Genomic DNA, 21,974 nt, shown 5'->3' with positions numbered 1-21,974 from the left:
AAAATCAGGAATTATAAAAGCACAAGAATCGAAATATGAATGAAAATTTTCACGGCGTTTTGATCGTGCACCTGTTAAATTACGAGTTTCGGACATGTAAATTTCGGATAAAAATTTAAAGGCGACTTTTTCATAGCTAAGTTCATACTTTATTTAGAAATTCATGAAAATGATAATGCAAAATGCAAAAATCAATTTCCTTAAATAATTACTGGTTATAAGTTACAGCTAGACCCATAGAAAGTGGATATATATAGGCAGGAAACTGAATGCTATACCGATTCTTCTCCTTAAATTCCTCAACTTCTCCCTAAATTCTGCGGAGGAAGAAGTCACTTCTCCCTAAAATTTTGACCAAGGATGATCCCTGTATGATGTTTTGCTGGAAGTCATGAAAAATGAACATGCACGCAAGAAAACTGCATTGTATAGGCATAGGAAATAGAGATCAATATAATTGCACCTTTACTAATCCTACCAGGTGTTCTGTATTACGAAAGTGCTTCTATTGTGACATTTTGATACAAGCAAAACTGTATTATCTGCACTATTAATTACTTACTGGTATTTCATTTTATTATCGGCTTGTTAAAAGTTAATTTTTTACCATATGTAAGTTGACAGAATCATAGGAACCATGTTTTGAGGGATAAATCAAACACAAATGAATAAATCCTAAATGTTTTTGTTGTGCAAAAAAGTATGATATTGTGTCTAAAACTGTTTTCATTTTCCACTCATTTGTATAATTGCAAGGGAAGTAAACTAATAGATATCTCTGCTTATAAGTACTAGCCCAAGGCAAGAGTTGTCATTCTTTGTGGATCACAACTTTGAATTAAAAATTAAAACTTCTGTTATTGATATTAACAAAACTATCATAAACTTCACATTTGTGAAATCATTTTTGGTTATTTCAAGGACTTGGAAACAAATTTCTAGACTTTATTTAATGTATTACTATCATTGAAAATTTTAGGGTGTATCTCTACATTGTAAAAAACACTGATGGTCACTAAGTATTCGTATCGTATTGGACATACAGTCCGACGCCCAGACCTTCAACATAGGACCTAGCCATTTTTTTTGTCATGACTTTTATACATGACATTTTATTGTGAATTATATATTCAATATATAGTCATTTTGAATAATAAATTCATTTGATAAGGATTTTCAACATTTAAATTTGCTTAAAATAAACTGTTTTAGTGTAAGATGTGCATCAATTTTTTTGTAAGAATTCAAGTAGCTTGTCACATTGCCCTAATGCATTGATACAAATTAATAAGCTCAAATTGGGATCAGTGTCATATTTGGTCAAAAAAACTTTATATAGGTCAGATATATATATTATAGTACCAGTCACTGTCTTATGTATTGGTTCCATTTAAATGTTTCAATGTTGTTAGTGTATTTAACTTTGGAATGAACTTATTTGAAAGTGTATTAAACAAATATGGTATAGCTCTTCTATTCAAATATATAAATATATTAGAGAAATTGATTAAACATCAAAAGTAAACGAACTGTTTGTTAATGCGATATTTTACAGAGTGTTGAACTCTTGAAAAAGGGTGTTAATGATTATGATATTTTTATTCATTTAGATAGATTTTATTTTAGATACTGACCTCATTATAGTGGATGCAACTTGACCCTGATGGTTGACCTTTGCATTATAATACATAATGAGGCACAACCTATTATTGAAAAGGAGTGTACGTAAAACACGAGCTGCACGAGAAAAAGGAAATATAAATTTGTGTAAATATAAATTAGTGTATTGGGAGATTTTAACTGATCAAATGTAAGTATATATACTTTGATACTGCGCTGTATACAGACTAATTCCATATAAATATACACCGCTAACCTAAGCACCCCTGATTTCTGTAATGAAATCATCAATATGAATAATCAGCCCAAGGTCAACCATCACAGTCAAGTTGCGACTACTATACTTCAAGGATACAAGTATGTAAATAGTATGCTATCCAATTATATCTGTATTAGGTAAATTCTGCACCTCTTAAGCATACTGGTGGGAAAACAACTTTCACTGACAACCTCCTAAAGACATCAAGGTTTCAGACTCCTAAAAAAAGCCTCCTAGAAACATCAAGGTTTCAGACTCCTAAAAAGATGTAACAATATAATAAATGATAAATTTTATTTGTACTTTCAGGGAAAAGTGCTAGGTACTCTCCTTCTCTTAAGTGGAGATCTGTAGGTTGTAAGGAAGGAGTACTCAAACACAGGACAGCTCATCTTAAACGGTTACCATCACATAATGGTAAGTTCATATACCTTCAGACTTGTCATTTCTAGCTCTGGGATTTGAAGAGCAAGCAGGTTACTCCACTCAAATCAAATTCTGTTGATTCTGATTTATTTAAGCTTGATTGATTAAGTTTTGAAGAAAATGTAGATCGCATTATTAACTCTTTACAGAGTCCACTTCTGTGGAAAAAAGCAAGTGTCACGAGATGGGCCGATATGAACCAGACAGTGCTTAAATACCTAACCTCTGATTTAAGTGGCCTATACTGCACTAATTGCTAGACCATTGCTTCACTTTATCCAGAGACTCCTGGAGTGCTGTTTTGATTGTGTCTGGCATCTGTAGTACAAACTGTATTGTCCAGTCTCTGTACTTGTTGGAACCATAGAACCTTCATTTATCTATTGATGTATTCATGCCAGACGTGTTCAGTAGGTATATAATATATAAAGACATTATTATGGTTCTAGATTGCACAAGCTGAATTTAGTTAAAACCCTTAAATTGACAAAATAAACATTTTGTTGTGGACACGTTAGAACTTCTATTTTCCATACTTCCACAGTACATAGCTTATATAATAGTATGATATTTTATAGTCCTCATTCCTGTATTAAGCAGACAGCCAAAGGGGAGACAGTTTCACTGATGGCTTAAGACAAACTGATAGAGCAAGAAGTCATTTTGTGAAGTCGGCAAAAGCAAATGGTTGTTACCTACAGGTGGTTGCTATGGCAAGATCAAGTTTAGCTATATAAGTAATGTTTGTTTCTCACAACAGCTAGACACCAGTTTGAATTTATGAGTTATTGCATTATTACTAAAAGTTTTTTGTTATTGTGTATTGTCTATTGTGACTGCTATTGATATCAGGTGTGTAGCATCATCTAGTGGTCCCCTACCAAAATTGTTCAAATTATCCCCCTAGGGTCAAATATGGCCCCGCCCCGGGGGTCACATGGTTTATTAGCTCACCTGTCACAAAGTGACAAGGTGAGCTTTTGTGATCGCGTGGCGTCCGTCGTCCGTCGTCCGTGCGTCAGTGCGTGCGTGCGTAAACTTTCGCTTGTGACCACTCTAGAGGTCACATTTTTCACGGGATCTTTATGAAAGTTGGTCAGAATGTTCATCTTGATGATATCTAGGTCAAGTTCGAAACTGGGTCACGTGCGATCAAAAACTAGGTCAGTAGATCTAAAAATAGAAAAACCTTGTGACCTCTCTAGAGGCCATATTTTTCATGAGATCTTCATGAAAATTTGTCAGAATGTTCAGCTTGATGATATCTAGGTCAGGTTTGAAACTGGGTCACGTGGGGTCAAAAACTAGGTCAGTAGGTCTAAAAATAGAAAAACCTTGTGACCTCTCTAGAGGCCATATTTCTCAATGGATCTTCATGAAAATTTGTCAGAATGTTCACCTTGATGATATCTAGGTCAAGTTCGAAACTGGGTCACGTGGGGTCAAAAACTAGGTCAGTAGATCTAAAAATAGAAAAAGCTTGTGACCTTTCTAGGGGCCATATTTTTCATTAGATCTTCATGAAAGTTGGTCAGAATGTTCAACTTGATAATATCTAGGTCAAGTTCGAAACTTGGTCACGTGGGGTCAAAAACTAGGTCAGTAGGTCTAAAAATAGAAAAACCTTGTGACCTCTCTAGAGGCCATATTTCTCAATGGATCTTCATGAAAATTGGTCAGAATGTTCACCTTGATGATATCTAGGTCAAGTTCGAAACTGGGTCACGTGGGGTCAAAAACTAGGTCAGTAGATCTAAAAATAGAAAAACCTTGTGACCTCTCTTAAGGCCATAATTTTCAAGAGATCTTCATGAAAATTGGTCAGAATATTTACCTTGATGATATCTAGGTCAAGTCCGAAACTGGGTCACGTGGGGTCATAAACTAGGTCAGTAGGTCTAAAAATAGAAAAACCTTGTGACCTCTCTAGAGGCCATATTTCTCAATGGATCTTCATGAAAATTTGTCAGAATGTTCACCTTGATGATATCTAGGTCAAGTTTGAAACTGGGTCACGTGCGGTGAAAAACTAGGTCAGTAGGTCTGAAAATAGAAAAACTTTGTGACCTCTCTAGAGGCCATATTTTTCATAGGATCTTTATGAAAGTTGGTCAGAATGTTCACCTTGATGATATCTAGGTCAGGTTCGAAACTTGGTCACGTGCGGTCAATAACTAGGTCAGTAGATCTAAAAATAGAAAAACCTTGTGACCTCTCTGGAGGCCATATTTTTCAAGAGATCTTAATGAAGATTGGTCATAATGTTCATCTTGATGATATCTAGGTCAAATTCAAAACTGGGTCACGTGCGGTCAAAAACTAGGTCAGTAGGTCAAAAAATAGAAAATTCTTGTGATGTCTCTAGAGGCCATATTTCTCACTGGATCTTCACAAAAGTTGGTGCGAATGTTCAGCTTGATGATATCTAGGTCAAGTTTATAACTGGGACATGTGCGGTCAAAAACTAGGTCAGTAGGTCGAAAAATAGAAAAACCTTGTGACCTCTCTAGAGGTCATATTTTTCACGAGATCTTCATGAAAATTAGTGAGAATGTTCACCTTGATGATATCTAGGTCAAATTTAAAAGTGGGTCACGTGCCTTCAAAAACTAGGTCATTAGGTCAAATAATAGAAAAACCTTGTGACCTCTCTAGAGGTCATATTTTTCAATGGATCTTCATGAAAATTGGTCAGAATTTTTTATCTTGATGATATCTAGGTCACATATGCTCAAAAACTAGGTCACTTTGTCAAATAATAGAAATAACGACGTCATACTCAGTTCAACACTGGGTCATGTGGGGATAGGTGAGCGATTCAGGACCATCATGGTCCTCTTGTATAGAGTTATATAGGGAAAACTTTGAAAATCTTCTTGTACAAAACCACATGGCCTAGGGCTTTGATATTTGGTATGTAGCATCATCTAGTGGTCCTCTACCAAGGTTGTTCAAATTATCCCCCTAGGGTCAAATATGGCCCCGCCCCGGGGGTCACATGGTTTATATAGAGTTATCTAGGGAAAACTTTGAAAATCTTCTTGTACAAAATCACATGGCCTAGGGCTTTGATATTTGGTATGTAGCATCATCTAGTGGTACTCTACCAAGATTGTTCAAATTATCCCCCCTAGGGTCAAATATGGCCCCACCCCGGGGTCACAAGTTTTACATAGACTTATATAGGAAAAAAAGTTGAAAAATCTTCTTGTCTGAAACCACAACTCTTAGACCTTTGATATTTGGTTTGTAGCATTGTCTTATGGTCCTCAACCAAAATTGTTCAAATTGTACCCCTGGGGTGAAAAGAGGCCCTGCCCTGGGGGTCCCAAGTTTTATATAGACTTATATAGGAAAAAGCTTTAAAAAATTTCTTGTCAGAAACCATACGACCTGGGCTTTTGATATTTGGTATGGTGCATTGTCTAGTAGTCCTCTACAAAATTTGTTCAAATTATGCCCCTTGGGTTAAAAGAGGGCCCTGCCCTGGGGTCACATAGTTATTATGTGAGTTACAGTCGAGACTGTTTTAAGAGACCGACTTTGGGAAGCAGCAAAAAAGGTCACATATGACAGGGAGTCTCTTAAAACAGTCTCACTTAACTGGATGACGTTGGTTTCATATATTTTTCCAGTTAAAGTACATGTATATCGGATACTTATATACAGACCTGTTGTAAGGTATGCATGAAAAATGATTAAATTCTATTTCTTTAATTGCATATTGATAAAATATAAATTTCAAATAATTTGCATCATTCGTATGATGTTGATAAAACAAATATAAGCTCATGATCAGGCGAGAAAATAAAGGGGAGCAGTAAAATATAAATGTTCCATTAGAACTATTTTACACACTGAGGTTTATGATATTTATATTTTTGTGTATTAATGGTTCATTGACATTTATCCGTTTAATGACTGCATCTTAAATCCGTGTTTTCTTCGTCGTTTCCTGTTAAATACCGCCATCTTTTTGTTTCACCAGGAACATTGTTAATTTATGCACCGACTCCGAATTCTTCATCGCCTTTATACGCTGGTTTTCCCCAATCGAGCAATTCAAGTGCATTAACACGCTGTTCTAATGTCAAACAGTTCTTTTTTATGTTTTTCATCCGCCATTGTTTGTAAACAAGTAAGTTCTCGTCACAAACAACTTCACGCGAGATAACGAACGGTAACTCTATCGTGTAAAATCTTGCGAGGGAGCGTCTCAAAGTCGCTGAAAACGGTCTGATAATCGATTCGGGAGCCTGATTTCACAGTCGCTTGTCGCGTAAGGCAGGGGATTGCTTAATTAAGACTCTTTTAATATTAAATTGCGTCCGGAGCATAAAAAAGGGTCGCATATGACAGGGAGTCGCTAAATTCAGGGGGTCGTTAAGGCAGTCTCGACTGTATATAGGAAAAATACTTAAAAATCATCTGATCCTATTTCCAAAACTATTGAATTATAATTACCTGATGACCCCAAGGTAATATGATCTCACTTTATTGTGACCTTGACCTACTGACCTACTTTCTTGTTTTTTTAAGATACAGCCTTAAAATATTGATGACTTACACAGTTTTGCACACAAATCATAAAACTGACTTTCATTGAGCATGAATGTGACCTACTGACTTTCTTAATATCTTATCGTCAGTTAGACATTTGAAACATGTAGCTCATATTACTCAGGTGAGCGATCCAGGGTCATCATGACCCTCTTGTTTGTTTTTACTGCCCAATACAATTTTAGGTCATACAGCAAGTTTAATTTCAACCAAACTTACTTAATAGCTCTATAGCTAAAACTAATCATTCCTTGAACAGTTGCCTTTACTAGTCTGAAGTGGACATGCTAAAAGAGATAGTTTAAAGGAATACTTGAATTGTCAGAAAACATGCCATTGGGTGTATTTAAATAAAGGGAGATAACTGAAATCAATTTTCTAGATACTTACGGTCTGGATGAATGTTCTTTGTAGTAAATATGTAAGAATTAATACATTATAGTGTGAAGGTAATTATCTAGGTAAGGTTTACTATATAAAAAGCTAAAAAAATTAGCATTATTGGATGTTGTGAAACATTTATTGTTTGCAAGAATTGTATTTTCCGTAAAATTTGCATAATTATGTTTCAATCCTGTGGATTTTAAAGTTGAGAGTTTGTATAGCTGTATACAGATCTTAATACATAGAATATCCAAATGCATTTCAGGTTTCATGCTGTGAATTCAACATTTTGCTAGTATTGAAAATCAGTGAAGGAGGACAAAGCGCCATATGTCCAAATGTACTGCCCATTTCAATGTTGCAAATTACGTTATTAAATTAACCCTTGCCCTGCTAAATATCTATAATGAACCTGTCCATCTTTCAATTTGGACAGTACCATTAACTGTTAAAAAGGGTGCATGCCTACCAAAAAGATACTGATTGAATGGTGAACAGTGCAGATCTTGATCAGACTGCATGGATATGCAGGCTGCACGGATGTGCTGGCTGATCATGATCTACACTGGCTGCAAAGGCAGAATCAGTTGTGTCCAGACACTTAAATGTCTGCCACAGTGAATAGCCTTTTTCTTGTATTTCAATATCTTGCCATATTTATTAATATTGGTCTGATTGTAGAAAATCTTTCATTGTTATGAGCAGTTGGACATCAGCTTTCATGTGAAATTAACTTACGGTTGGACATTTTGTCTCCAATTAGTGTTTCACAGTACGCATGCTAGGAACAAATTGTGAGGTGTGAAAGAGAAGCATTGACAGCTAGAATGAGTTATCAGAGTTATTGAAGTCAAGTCAGTTTCCCAAACCCATTGTTACATTAAATACATGTACAAGACTCTATTTGACTGTCTTGTCATATTGAAAATAGTGTTTTTAACTGCCAATTTTAATTTACAATTGACAATGGAGGAACCATCCAGATAACAGTTACTTAGGAATGGAAGGCTATAAATTAAAAGTCAAACCTCGAGCCAGATGTAGAAAACTAAAGAAAGTAGATTGGTACCACAGTCATGCATCGTCCAAATGAGCCTTGGTTTCCTGGCTTTAGATGTGATCTGTGAGCAGTTTTTCACTTTATAATGGATTATTTGAAATTGTTGTAGTATTGATGAAATGTGTGACAGCTGTAATGGAATGCTGTGTCAGCGATCAGGAAATGTGTTCTCATATTGTTGAATTGTACAATTCTTATACGAAGCTGCTATCTCTTTCTTAAATTATGTTACACAATGAGGAGCATGTAAATACCTTACGATAGGATTGATTTTGATGGAACGGGATTGGGATTCGTATGAAATAGTTTAAAAAATCAATGAATTTATATCCTGTTTGATCATTGAGTATCTAGAGTGTGGTAAAACAGCGTTGAATTCACTTATTGATTACAAATATTACCATTATCTGTTGAACATTATAGACACTTTATTTGAATCTTTAAGCAGAGATGATGACTTCAAAAACATCTTATTTTTCTGTCAAGTTTAATTTTTAATGTTTCTCTTGTATTTATCCGGTAGTGTTAATTTTTAATGAGTTACTATATATATATATATACGTTGGTGTGAGTGGTGTTAAATTATTTAACTGATGACTTACTGACATGTTCACAAATGTATGGATTATGTTCATTAATTGATGGAAGTTGATATGGTTTTCAGAATATAAGGTAAATAATCAGTAATGGGTTAGTGAATGGGAAAAAACTTTGGCTAGTTTTTACAATTTGGAGAATGACTAAAAATCAATGCTTTTACAAAAAAAGTTAATTCTTTGTTTTATTTGGTTTTGTTAGTATGTAAACATACATAGTTTATAGATCTTGAACAGATTTTTTGTAGGACATTTAAGGTTAAACTAGGTTAAAAAATTCTAGGAAATATTGTACAACTAGCTGTGTTAAAGTTTCAAAAGGCCTTTAATTTTATTTTAAAAACAGATAATGCTGCTGTCCAAATGGAGACTACACATAATTGAATGGTTAGAAAAACACTACTTTCAGTATTACAGTTGAAATTATGAACTGAGGGTCATAAAGGGAGATACAGTAAAACACCGCTCGCTCGAGGTCGCAAGGGGATGAGCAAAATGCTCGAGTTATCCATGGTTTCGAGCAACCCAAACATTGACCAACATACGAAGAAAACTGAAGTTTGTTTTACGGTCATCGGGACCGTTTGCTGAGTAAACGGTGATGCGTAATAATAACATACTTGTGACATTTTCGAAAACAAACGTATTACAAACGTTATCTATTGATAGACGTTTCAATATGTAATTTGTAAATGGCACATGCGAAGAAACAACTAAGATATTTTTTTTAATTTTTATTCATCAACAAGTGCATATCATAATTATCGTCTCAATTTTATGAAACGGCTATATTATTTCCTTCATTTGCATGCAAACAACCGCTGATTAAATTACTAAGATTTCGATCCCGCAGAAAAGATGATTTAAGTTATCAGTAATTGATCGATATTTGATCAATAAAACTTTTCCTTAAGCTTTTAACAATAATTAATCTCATCATAATATCAAATATACCGACAAACAAACATTTATTAATAAGATAGTCTGGGAATAGACTACTACGCAATTCTCACGGTGTGTGAAAATGTTTAATTAACTGATACATTCTGACCGCCGAAGGTGTGAAAATTTTTGACACCTCTGCTCGAGTTAGCGAGAGACAACAAAGAGTAAATTGATACACAGGGACCAGGTGTCATGCTCGAGCGATCGAGTTATCGGTGCTCGACCCAGCCATGGTAATATCACATAGAAAATAGAAGGAAATCGGCCGGGACCATATGAATTGCTCGAGCGAGCCAGGGTGCTCGAGTCATCGATGCTCGAGCGAGCGGTGTTTCACTGTAATCGAAAACTGTGCATTATATAGTACTTTCTATTATGTTAATCATATAGTCAAACCCATATGACAAATAAATGAGAAAACAATTATCAGACTTTGGATTTAACATGAAAATAATATATTTTATGTTCATAACAAAAATATGTGGCAGCCATTATTTTAATCAAAGGCATTATGACACTTTAATTGTAAGTGTTACTTGGTTTGAAGGTTAAATTTCAGTAAATAGCTAAATTTCCTCAAATTCAACAGAAGAATTACAAGCAGAAGTTCTTGCAGTACTTAAAAAGCTTTGTTCCTTGAGTAAGTGTGATTTTAACAATTTACTGTGAGTCATTATTTGAGAAGATTTTATATTATATGTTTCAACTAACGTATTTCCATCTGTCCATCCTTATGAACCAGATTGCCTATAGCCCACAAGTGACCCTATTTAGTTCATACTCACTACTCACACTCGACAATCCTTGTTGCAAGACTTACAAACTGATATATATATATATATATATATATATATATAAACTACCTAGATGACCTTGACCTTCATCTATCCTTGACCTTCATCTATCCTTAAGAGCCAGATTGCCTATAGCCCACATTAATGACCCGATTCAGTTTGTATTCACACTCAACAATCCTAATGGCAAGACTAAAGTACAAACTGATCTATATAATATGAACGACCTTGACTTTAATATGACATTCACCTTCAACCTAAAACCTTTATTAACAACATTTTTGGTCCTGTACAGTTGCATAAATGATCCAGTTTAGTTCATACTCGCACTCAACAAACCTTGTGGCAAGATCTACAAACAGACCTATATTTAGATGACCTTGACCTTTATATGATCTTTACCTTAAACTTAATACCTCAGAAAATCAACATGTTTGGTCATACAAGCAGGGGCATGATTTTGCGTTTTAAAAATAGGGCTCATTGTTCCAAGTACTAGTCAAACTCCGAAGCAGTAATCCCCCTTTCAGTAAAGAGACTCAGGCCATTACATACATTTTTATCTCACGGTGGCGATACCCTGGGTATGCAGGGGTGCAAAATGGCGGCGAAATCTCTCGATTCAGGTAACATTTTTCATTATTACTGTCTTAATACTAAACCAATTTTAACGAAATAAAGACGAGTGCCCGCTCATAAGAATACTACACCCTCGGCTATAAAGCTTGGGCTCCTGAGTTTCGTAGTTTTTGTGAAAAGTGCAACGGCGCATTCTGACGGAAAAAATGCAACTGCTATGTAGGGGGGTATTTTTATGAAAAAGACTAAACCAGCTATCTCCGTGTGTTTCGAAAGACGGCTTGTAGGGCGGAACCGGGTTTGAAATGTTCCAAAGCTGTTGTAGAACTTTAGCAAGTGAAATCACCAGTTTTCGGCAATTCCGTGCGATTGAAAGGAAATGCTGTGTGGGGGAGGTGTTTTCATTATGTTATGTGGGGGAGCTTTTGACATGTGGGGGTGACTTAACTGGCTGCAAGGCTGCTAGAGGCACGCGGTGATATGATCATTTGATATATAAAGTATATATAATATGGATAGAAATTATCTCAGTAGAAAAAAAGCCTTTTCAAGAATTTTTCATTTTGAAGGTGGGTGTGAAGTAAACATGTATAAATGCCTTGTTCTACGGACACATTTGGGTACATGTCTCTAGAACAGATTGTCAACTCCGTCCGCTCAGATTCGTACTTGTATTTTGATAAATCGGGGGCAATATCTTTGTTGGTCTCTCTCTCTCTCTCTCTCTCTCTTTCTGTGTGTGTGTCTCTGTCACGAAACGTAAACATATCATATCAATAATTCATATCTTAATTGATGTCTTTGAAACTCACATACTTTACTCTTTGTCATATTACCTTTACATATCAATGTCATGTTACCTTTACATTGATATATAGACATGTTACCATGACCTTCAAGATAACTTTTTCACGGTAAGACACTTGGCAATTTTCCTATTTATCAAATTAATGCTAATGAATGATTCATTTCTTTATATATATATATTTGAAACTCACACATGCTTCTTCTCGCTTAAAAATATGAACTCGGTATTCAAGATAACTTATTCGAGGCCAAACACTTTTACCATTACTTTTTCGTTTCTTTGCCCATTACATTTGTAAATAAACATTTGACCTTGGTCTTCGTTTTGGCATATTTATACGTCAAGCACTTAGCTCTTTTTCCAGCTTCATATTTCAACGAGGGCATTGTGCTTCAAAAACACATCTAGTTTTTCTTAGTTTTCTCATATACTTATAGTCAGTTAGCGTACTCCATGCCCCACCTACCAAATATTTTATTTTGTTGTGGCAGCAATGTTTCCTTATCTAATTTTCTGATTAACTGTTTTAACTTTGACAAAAAATGAAAAAGAACGTGTTAGTGTATTATTAATTACAACGTAAACAGAAATATATATAGTGAAAGTCAAAATCGTAGCATGATATTTCAGACCGAATTATTGTATATTGTTCCGGACAAAATTTAGCCTGTGTATGTGAAAAAGTTTGACCCATCAAAATATTGTTCTAACGCCGAATTATTTCCCGTGTACTAGCAGTAAATTTACACGGGCAAACACGGTTCTTGCAACTGAAAAAAACGAAATGAAAGGTTCTATTCAAAAATATTATGTTTTACGTGCAGTTTCTTTTTAAAATAAGGAGGAAGATAGTGATATCGAAAATGTTAAAAAATCGTTATTTAGACAACTGCTTTACCACTTAGAACCATAGAATATTTTAAGTTTCAACTGTCATGCCTATACTTCAGTACAATACAACTTCTAATTCCACCTTTAATATTTTTTCTCAATTTCTTTAAAAGAGTTTTTATGAATGTAACCATCGCTGTTCCTGCTTGTGGAGATGCAGCCGATCAACTGATAAACCCCGGTCGCAAAATTCGCAAAAAAATCCAACAGATATAATATACTTTTAGTAACACACGTCGGGGTTAGTCTTATTGAAACAGCATTTGTGTTTCAAATTAAATTTTACAATTCTCACATGACATTTGCACCGGTGGTAAACGAGGTCGTGAAGCATTTTCTCCGTTAAATGAAGACAATCTTTATCGTATAATACCGTGGGTAGTGACAAACTGCCCGATCGTTCAAAATCAAATTATTTTGCACGTAAAACTCGGGGTTGCATGGTTATAAAATGGTCAAATATTAAAGAATATAATTGAACGTCTTGTCAACAATGTTGTTATTTGATTATTAGCCAAATCGATCAAGTACTTATTAAGAACAAGTTATGGCCAAATTTAGTATAATAGATCCAGGCCCCTTATGACACCTATAGCTTTATATCTAGGTGTCGTATGAAAATGCACTCCCCAAAGGCCATAGCAGTATTGTGATCAAGTTTCAAGTTTCTAGCAGCCTAGCAGCCAGTTAAGTCACCCCCACATGTCAAAAGCTCCCCCACATAACATTATGAAAACATCTCCCCCACATAGCATTTCCTTTCAATCGCACGGAATTGCCGAAAACTGGCGATTTCACTTGCTAAAGTTCTACAACAGCTTTGGAACATGTCAAGCCCGGTTCCGCCCTACAAGCCGTCTCTTGAAACACACGGGGATAGCTGGTTTAGTCATTTTCATAAAAATGTCCCCCTACAAAGCAGTTGCATTTTTTCCGTCAGAATGCGCCGTTGCACTTTTCACAAAAACTACGAAACTCAGGAGCCCAAGCTTTATAGCCGAGGGTGTAGTATTCTTATGAGCGGGCACTCGTCTTTATTTCGTTAAAATTGGTTAAGTATTAAGACAGTAATGAATGAAAAATGTTACCCACGGTGGCGATACCCTGGGTATGCAGGGGTGCAAAATGGCGGCGGAATCTCTCGATTCAGGTAAATATCATGTGAGAATTGTAAAATTTAATTTGAAATACAAATGCTGTTTCAATAAGACTAACCCCGACGTGTGTTACTAAAAGTATATTATATCTGTTGGATTTTTTTGCGAATTTTACGACCGGGGTTTATCAGTTGATCGGCTGCATCTCCACAAGCAGGAACAGCGATGGTTACATTCATAAAAACTCTTTTAAAGAAATTGGAAAAAAATATTAAAGGTGGAATTAGAAGTTGTATTGTACTGAAGTATAGGCATGACAGTTGAAACTTAAAATATTCTATGGTTCTAAGTGGTAAAGCAGTTGTCTAAATAACGATTTTTAACATTTTCGATATCACTATCTTCCTCCTTATTTTAAAAAGAAACTGCACGTAAAACATAATATTTTTGAATAGAACCTTTCATTTCGTTTTTTTTCAGTTGCAAGAACCGTGTTTGCCCGTATAAATTTACTGCTAGTACACGGGAAATAATTCGGCGTTAGAACAATATTTTGATGGGTCAAACTTTTTCACATACACAGGCTAAATTTTTGTCCGGAACAATATACAATAATTCGGTTTGAAATATCATGCTACGATTTTGACTTTCACTATATATATTTCTGTTTACGTTGTAATTAATAAATACACTAACACGTTCTTTTTCATTTTTTGTCAAAGTTAAAACAGTTAATCAGAAAATTAGATAAGGAAACATTGCTGCCACAACAAAATAAAATATTTGGTAGGTGGGGCATGGAGTACGCTAACTGACTATAAGTATATGAGAAAACTAAGAAAAACTAGATGTGTTTTTGAAGCACAATGCCCTCGTTGAAATATGAAGCTGGAAAAAGAGCTAAGTGCTTGACGTATAAATATGCCAAAACGAAGACCAAGGTCAAATGTTTATTTACAAATGTAATGGGCAAAGAAACGAAAAAGTAATGGTAAAAGTGTTTGGCCTCGAATAAGTTATCTTGAATACCGAGTTCATATTTTTAAGCGAGAAGAAGCATGTGTGAGTTTCAAATATATATATATAAAGAAATGAATCATTCATTAGCATTAATTTGATAAATAGGAAAATTGCCAAGTGTCTTACCGTGAAAAAGTTATCTTGAAGGTCATGGTAACATGTCTATATATCAATGTAAAGGTAACATGACATTGATATGTAAAGGTAATATGACAAAGAGTAAAGTATGTGAGTTTCAAAGACATCAATTAAGATATGAATTATTGATATGACATGTTTACGTTTCGTGACAGAGACACACACACAGAAAGAGAGAGAGAGAGAGAGAGAGAGAGAGAGAGAGACCAACAAAGATATTGCCCCCGATTTATCAAAATACAAGTACGAATCTGAGCGGACGGAGTTGACAATCTGTTCTAGAGACATGTACCCAAATGTGTCCGTAGAACAAGGCATTTATACATGTTTACTTCACACCCACCTTCAAAATGAAAAATTCTTGAAAAGGCTTTTTTCTACTGAGATAATTTCTATCCATATTATATATACTTTATATATCAAATGATCATATCACCGCGTGCCTCTAGCAGCCTAGCAGCCAGTTAAGTCACCCCCACATGTCAAAAGCTCCCCCACATAACATAATGAAAACACCTCCCCCACACAGCATTTCCTTTCAATCGCACGGAATTGCCGAAAACTGGTGATTTCACTTGCTAAAGTTCTACAACAGCTTTGGAACATTTCAAACCCGGTTCCGCCCTACAAGCCGTCTTTCGAAACACACGGAGATAGCTGGTTTAGTCTTTTTCATAAAAATACCCCCCTACATAGCAGTTGCATTTTTTCCGTCAGAATGCGCCGTTGCACTTTTCACAAAAACTACGAAACTCAGGAGCCCAAGCTTTATAGCCGAGGGTGTAGTATTCTTATGAGCGGGCACTAGTCTTTATTTCGTTAAAATTGGTTTAGTATTAAGACAGTAATAATGAAAAATGTTACCTGAATCGAGAGATTTCGCCGCCATTTTGCACCCCTGCATACCCAGGGTATCGCCACCGTGTATCTAGAGTTTGATAAATTGTTGTTTTTTTTGTCATCATTTGATATTAGATTTTAGCTATAAAAATTGTTTTGAGTATATTTCAAAAATGTTGGTGATAAAATGAAAAACTTACAGACAAAAATTATCAAAGAAAATAATATTTGAATTTCTTTTCATTGGTCTAGTGATTTTCATGGTCCTGTGGTATTACGGCAGTGGTTGTAGGGGAGATAATCACCACTGGGAGTTCGACTACTAGTTTGTTACTTCCATTTATTTGCAAATGTCCATGCTTAAATCACAAGATCTTTTTATTTTGACAGTTTTTCTGATGCTTTGACCAACCACTGCTTTTAGGGGCTTAATACCTGGCAGTCTCATGATTGCCCAAATTTTGATGCCGCCAAAATTAAGTTTAGTATAGTATGTAGAAATCATAAGACCTGAACAATTATGATATAAAAATGCTTTAATATATAATTGTCATTGATATAAAAATGTGTCATTAAGTGTGTGACCTTATTGTGCAAAACTAGTTTATCTGCTTGCTTAACTACAATATAGTTACAGCAGTTCTGTGTTTGGTGATAATAATCTGGTCAGTATTGCTGCTCTGTAATAACATGAGATTAACTTTATATTTATACCACAATAGCCCCGATTGTGTTTATTAAGTATACAGTCATACATGCCATAATTTTTCAGAACGTTTCCGGGATTCTGAGTTAAAATTTCCGGGATTTTTACCTTTTGTCCGGGACATACACCGTGACATTGGTATTCATCTGTTTCATGCAAAAATATCATAATATACATGTAGTTTCCCCGAGACTAAACATTGTTCACTCGCTTGTATTAATTTGCAGCAAATGTCGTCTAGCTTTCTAAGGGAGGTAAATACATGTATACAGGTAATACATCTATAGTTCGGCAAGTGAATTTATTGCGTTCCCGAGGTGAACAGAATTAGGAGACTTACTATATACGAAGAATCAACTTGGTCATCGTGATTTAGATTCTAGCTAATTTGGTATCATTCTAAAGCTTAAACATTTATCTAATAATTAAATGAATCCTTAAGGGAATAAAATAAATCTTGTAGATAAAATCGACAATATAAAATATTTGGAGTCGGGTCAATTTTCATGGGTCGGTCGGCAAATACATTCAGCATTTTAATTTAAAATATGTGTGACAATCGATCTAGATCTTAAATAATTACAACCTTTTAAAATAATTATCGTTTAATTGACCGTTTTCAATAATCTCTTCCATAAAGGCTACATGTAGCTTTACCGCCAACGTGCTAAAACCAAAGAGATTTACGACTATTGTTCCTAATTTAACTATCATAAAACAGTTATTGATTGCATAATCCTGTCAGTTCTTAATCAGGGTCATCATAATAACTGACTGTAACTTAATCAGTGTCATCAAAAGATCGTCGCGTGATCAAAGCAGGCTTAATCAACACGTGTCCCGCTCGCCCGCTCGAGGGCATGAAAGTGATTAGAATAAACAATGTGACAACGGGGACTGTTTATTGTGTAAAATTTAACAAATTATAGACAAAAACAAGTTTTTTGGGGGATTGTTTTTATTTGTTCCTGTATTTTTATTTTTCTGGGACATTTTAAGACTGTCCGGGACACCGGGACGAGTATGTAATTTCCGGGACAATCCGGGACGTATCACATGTATGATACAGTCATCATAACAGGGTGATATTTAGCTCATTAGATCGGTGACAGTTTCCTTGGCAATCATGTACACTCATTAAAGCACATGTGTGTTTTTGGTGAATGTTTAATAAAAGCAATTTTTCGGTTGCTGTGCATTTAAATGTGTTAAATTAATGATAATGCCGTATAAGTATTTGAAGTTGATGCTTTAGAAATAAAGAAATCAGACTAATGAAATAATAGTTCTTTCTCAGTCTTCTACGCAATGATCTCCTTTACCTGTAGGTGGAGATTTATGAAGTTGAAGGGAAGCAACTCCTGCATGCAGTTTGACTTTTCTTAAAAAGACTGCCCCAGTCAAAATAAGAAAAGTCATATTTGGATACTGGTAACAGAAAGAGTTTGGTATATTGGGTTAAAAGCTATAATTTCTCCACTCTTTTTATGCCCCTGGCATCTACTGATGCGGGAGGCATATAATGATTGTCCTGTCCGTTTGTTCGTCCGTTTGTCCGTCCGTACGAGGTTAACCAAATGGGACCGTTTTTTCTAGCATCAATACCCCTTACTAGAATGACTGATACTAATGCAGATGTAACCTGTGACCATTCCTCATCTTCAGACATCACCTGACCTCAGTTTGACCTTGACCTCATTTTGGACTTAGGTTGCTTTATATGGGCCATCTCTTGGTTAACCAGTTGGGACCGTTTCGTCTAGCATCAATACCCCTTGCAAGAATAAATTGATACTAATGCAGATGTAACCTGTGACCATTCCTCATCTTCAGACATCACCTGACCTCAGTTTGACCTTGACCCTGAACTTGACCTCGTTTTGGACTTAGGTTGCTTTGTATAGACACCGGGGGCATCAAGCATTTATTGAACGCAGCTTCTTGTTACACATACATCTATTTCAGCTGGATTTTTACTTGAATATGAGAGTAATTCCACTTTTAAATGTATGTTTTATTGTCTTGTTCAAAATTTTGTAATTATCTCCCTTTAATGTGCGAGTGTTTGTAAAGCTTAGTTCATAGTTGTATTTCTTTTGATTTTGTTGAACATTACCATTTGATAGATATCAAGATATTTTTACAATATTAACTAAAAGGCAAGGTTTGATACTGTGTTTAGCTTCAGAATTCATTTATTTCCAACAGACTAAAGGGAGGTAATAATGATTTTACAAACTAGTTTTTCTAATGAATTTTGTCTAAACATATAATTATCAATGTAAATTGTTGATAAAAGTAGTAGTCTTGTTTTTAAATTCTTATCAAAATTTCCTGAATTATGCTGAAAAAATTGATTAAATTGGGCAGTTTGGATTAGTATCTCCATTGAAAATCTAGCATTTATTAGGTACTCTGTGAATACTAATAATTGTTAAAGTTTGAACCAATCTATTACTTTACCAAATCTGGATTGACCACCTTTGAAACAGAGATAATATCTAAGGCACACCTTTCATCACATATGAAGCTATTTATTTGAATTTATCTATGTATGCGTGGGGGCGTTTATTAGGGAGGATGCATTTTATAGTGGGTGTATGGTATGATAAAATGACGAGTCTAGTATTTACTGACCAGCCTGGAATATTAAAGGCTCATATTGCCTTTATTCATAATGTGGCTGCCACCTTTTTTTATTATGAACATAAAATAATTATGTCTCCCCAAGTTGTTTTTGCCCTGTCCGTTCGTCCGTCCGTCCGTCACACTTCATTTCCGATCAGTAACTGGAGAACCATTTGACCTAGAACCTTCAGATTTCATAGGATGGCAGGGCTTATGGAGTAGACGACTCCTATTCTTTTTGGGGTCACTTCATCAAAGGTCAAGGTCACAGGGGACTGAACATGGAAAACCATTTACAATCAATAACTTGAGAACCACATGACCCAATATGTTGAAACTTCATAGGATGATTGATCATGCAGAGTAGGTGACCCCTATTGATTTTGGGGTCACTCTGTTAAAGATGAAGGTCACAGGAGCCAGAACATGGAAAACCATTTCCGATCAATAACTTGAGAACCACTTGACCAAGAATGTTGAAACTTCATAGGGTGATTGGACATGCAGAGTAGATGACCCCTATTGATTTTGGGGTCACTCTGTTAAAGGTCAAGGTCACAGGGGCCTGAACATGGAAAACCATTTCCGATCAATAACTTGAGAACTACTTGACCCAAAATGTTGAAACATCATAGGATGATTGATCACGCAGAGTAGATGACCCCTATTGATTTTGGGGTCACTCTATTAGTTTAAACATATTTTATTTCAAACATATGTGCATACTACAATTTTCAATTTACAATATTGTTATCATACATGCTGAAAAAGGATTAGATCCGAAAGCTATGCTTATAAAGGTCTTCTCCTAGGGTCACTCTATTAAAGGTCAAGGTCACAGCAGACAGTACATGGAAATCCATTTCTGGTCAATAACTTGAGAACAATTTGACCTAGAACCTTTAAACTTTATAGCATGATATATTTACAGAGTAGATGACCCTATTGTTTTTAGGGTCACTTCACCAAAGGTCGAGGTCACAAGGGGCTGAATATAGAAAACTTTCCAATCAATAACTTGAGAACCACTTGACCGAGAATGTTGAAACTTCATAGGATGATTGGACATGCCAAGTAGATGATACCTATTGCAGCCAACCATCAATGTCTCTTTGACTTTTGCTCATGTCCCCTATTGACTTCTTGCCTATATGACTATGCATTGGGAGAGATATGCGCTTTTCTACAAAAGCATCTTCTATAGTTATATTCATTTCTTGTACAATCCTATTTTCAATAATTGTTTTCTCCAGTATTTGTCAAAGGTTTGAATACTGATTGACATAGTATAACGTTTCATTCAACACATTATTTTTGATTACCTCCCTTTACAGCTCTGTGTAAGTTCATGTGCAATATTTCAGGTAGTGCTTTTCTTACCCTGTGATTATGCATAACATCTATTTGGACAGCTATGTCATCTGTTTTTAATATAATATTTATTTACTTATGGGACTTTAAATATTCATTGGTCAGTGTCCTGTCTGCATTGACATCATTAATTAATGTATGGGGGCAAATCAGTGTCAATCATCATGTTTTCTTACATGTAATTGACATTTTCAGCCAGTATTAATTACTGATATAATTAAAATTGGTCATAGGTCAGTTTTTACCTTAGTAATAATATAAGTAGTTAGCTCACTGGTGACTAATAAAACTGAAGTAACATATGATGATGCAGAAATTTGCTAAATAAGTGAAAAAATGCTGTACTGTGAATTATAGTAAATGTTGGATGTAAGATTTGGTCAAGTAATGGATTTTCTAAAACTTTATCATTAAGCTTACATGTATTTGTTTACAGTCAGGGTGTTTGATACATAGAGTATTTTTTCTTCAAGTTGCCCTACCAAAAGTTTGTAAAATTATGGTTCCCTCAATTTACCAATCTTGTTTGCATATGAAAGTTACACTTGATTGATTTTTGATTAAATTTACACCCTAAAACAAAGATTAGCCCTTGGAATGTTTCGGAGCTTTGTAAACATTTTGTCACACAAAAATCGCTGGTTTTACAGTAATTACGTACAGACTTGATGCACAGACAAATGACATGCAACTGTCATGTATCTATATTTGTTTGTGGATTTCCCTGCTTTTGTCATTTTGAAAAATTCACCATCCTATTTATAAATTTAAGTTCCTGTTTGGCTATATATCTGTTATCGTGTATCATTAAAAAGGACAAGTTGACTCATAAAGGGTGGGACTGTGTCTTTAATAACATTATATTGCATTTTGCCTGAGACTGCACATGTGTTATGTGTGTAGTTTTAATAACTATTGTGTTGGATATAATATTATAGGATGGTGTAGAAGTTCGTGGGAATTGTAGAATATTTCAAGATAATATTGCAGATATATATTTTCTCTTCACACATGCAAGCTGAGTACGTATTAAAACTCGCGTTACTGTAAGTGCTCTTGGATATGTAGACTTTATTTCGGGGTTTTGATTGATTTTGAGTATTTTGCTTGTTTGATAATTGAATTGAAGTATGATCATGAACTGTTCATGAAAATTCATAAACTCATATGAACTTTATCTTGACTGGAAAAGACTATTGTCCCTATAACATTTATAAAGAAAAAATATTTAAATCTAATATTTTGTAACATT

At 35.0% G+C, this 21,974-nt stretch overlaps 1 protein-coding gene across 14 annotated transcripts in view; it reads left to right on the top strand.

Moving 5' to 3' along the window:
* The window catches only part of LOC123541454 (transmembrane and coiled-coil domains protein 2-like), a 155,369-nt gene that overhangs the window by 13,918 nt on the left and 119,477 nt on the right, over window positions 1-21,974 (top strand). For 11 of the 14 annotated variants that reach the window (XM_045326965.2, XM_045326957.2, XM_045326953.2 and 8 more), the window contains one exon: window positions 2,189-2,296. Coding sequence is in view for 9 of the 14 variants with exons in the window: in XM_045326957.2 (XP_045182892.2) it covers window positions 2,189-2,296 (108 nt within the window). In the remaining 5 variants the exon portion in view is untranslated. Of the gene's footprint in view, window positions 1-2,188; window positions 2,297-8,672; window positions 8,982-21,560; window positions 21,769-21,974 lie in introns of those variants that run through there. The other 3 variants (XM_045326967.2, XM_045326964.2, XM_045326966.2) reach the window with 3 other exon arrangements.

Source organism: Mercenaria mercenaria, chromosome 16, assembly GCF_021730395.1.
Source record: "Mercenaria mercenaria strain notata chromosome 16, MADL_Memer_1, whole genome shotgun sequence".
Taxonomy (NCBI): Eukaryota; Metazoa; Mollusca; class Bivalvia; order Venerida; family Veneridae; genus Mercenaria; species Mercenaria mercenaria.
Note: the sequence above shows the minus strand (reverse complement) of the source record. Positions and strands in the feature narration are given on the sequence as shown.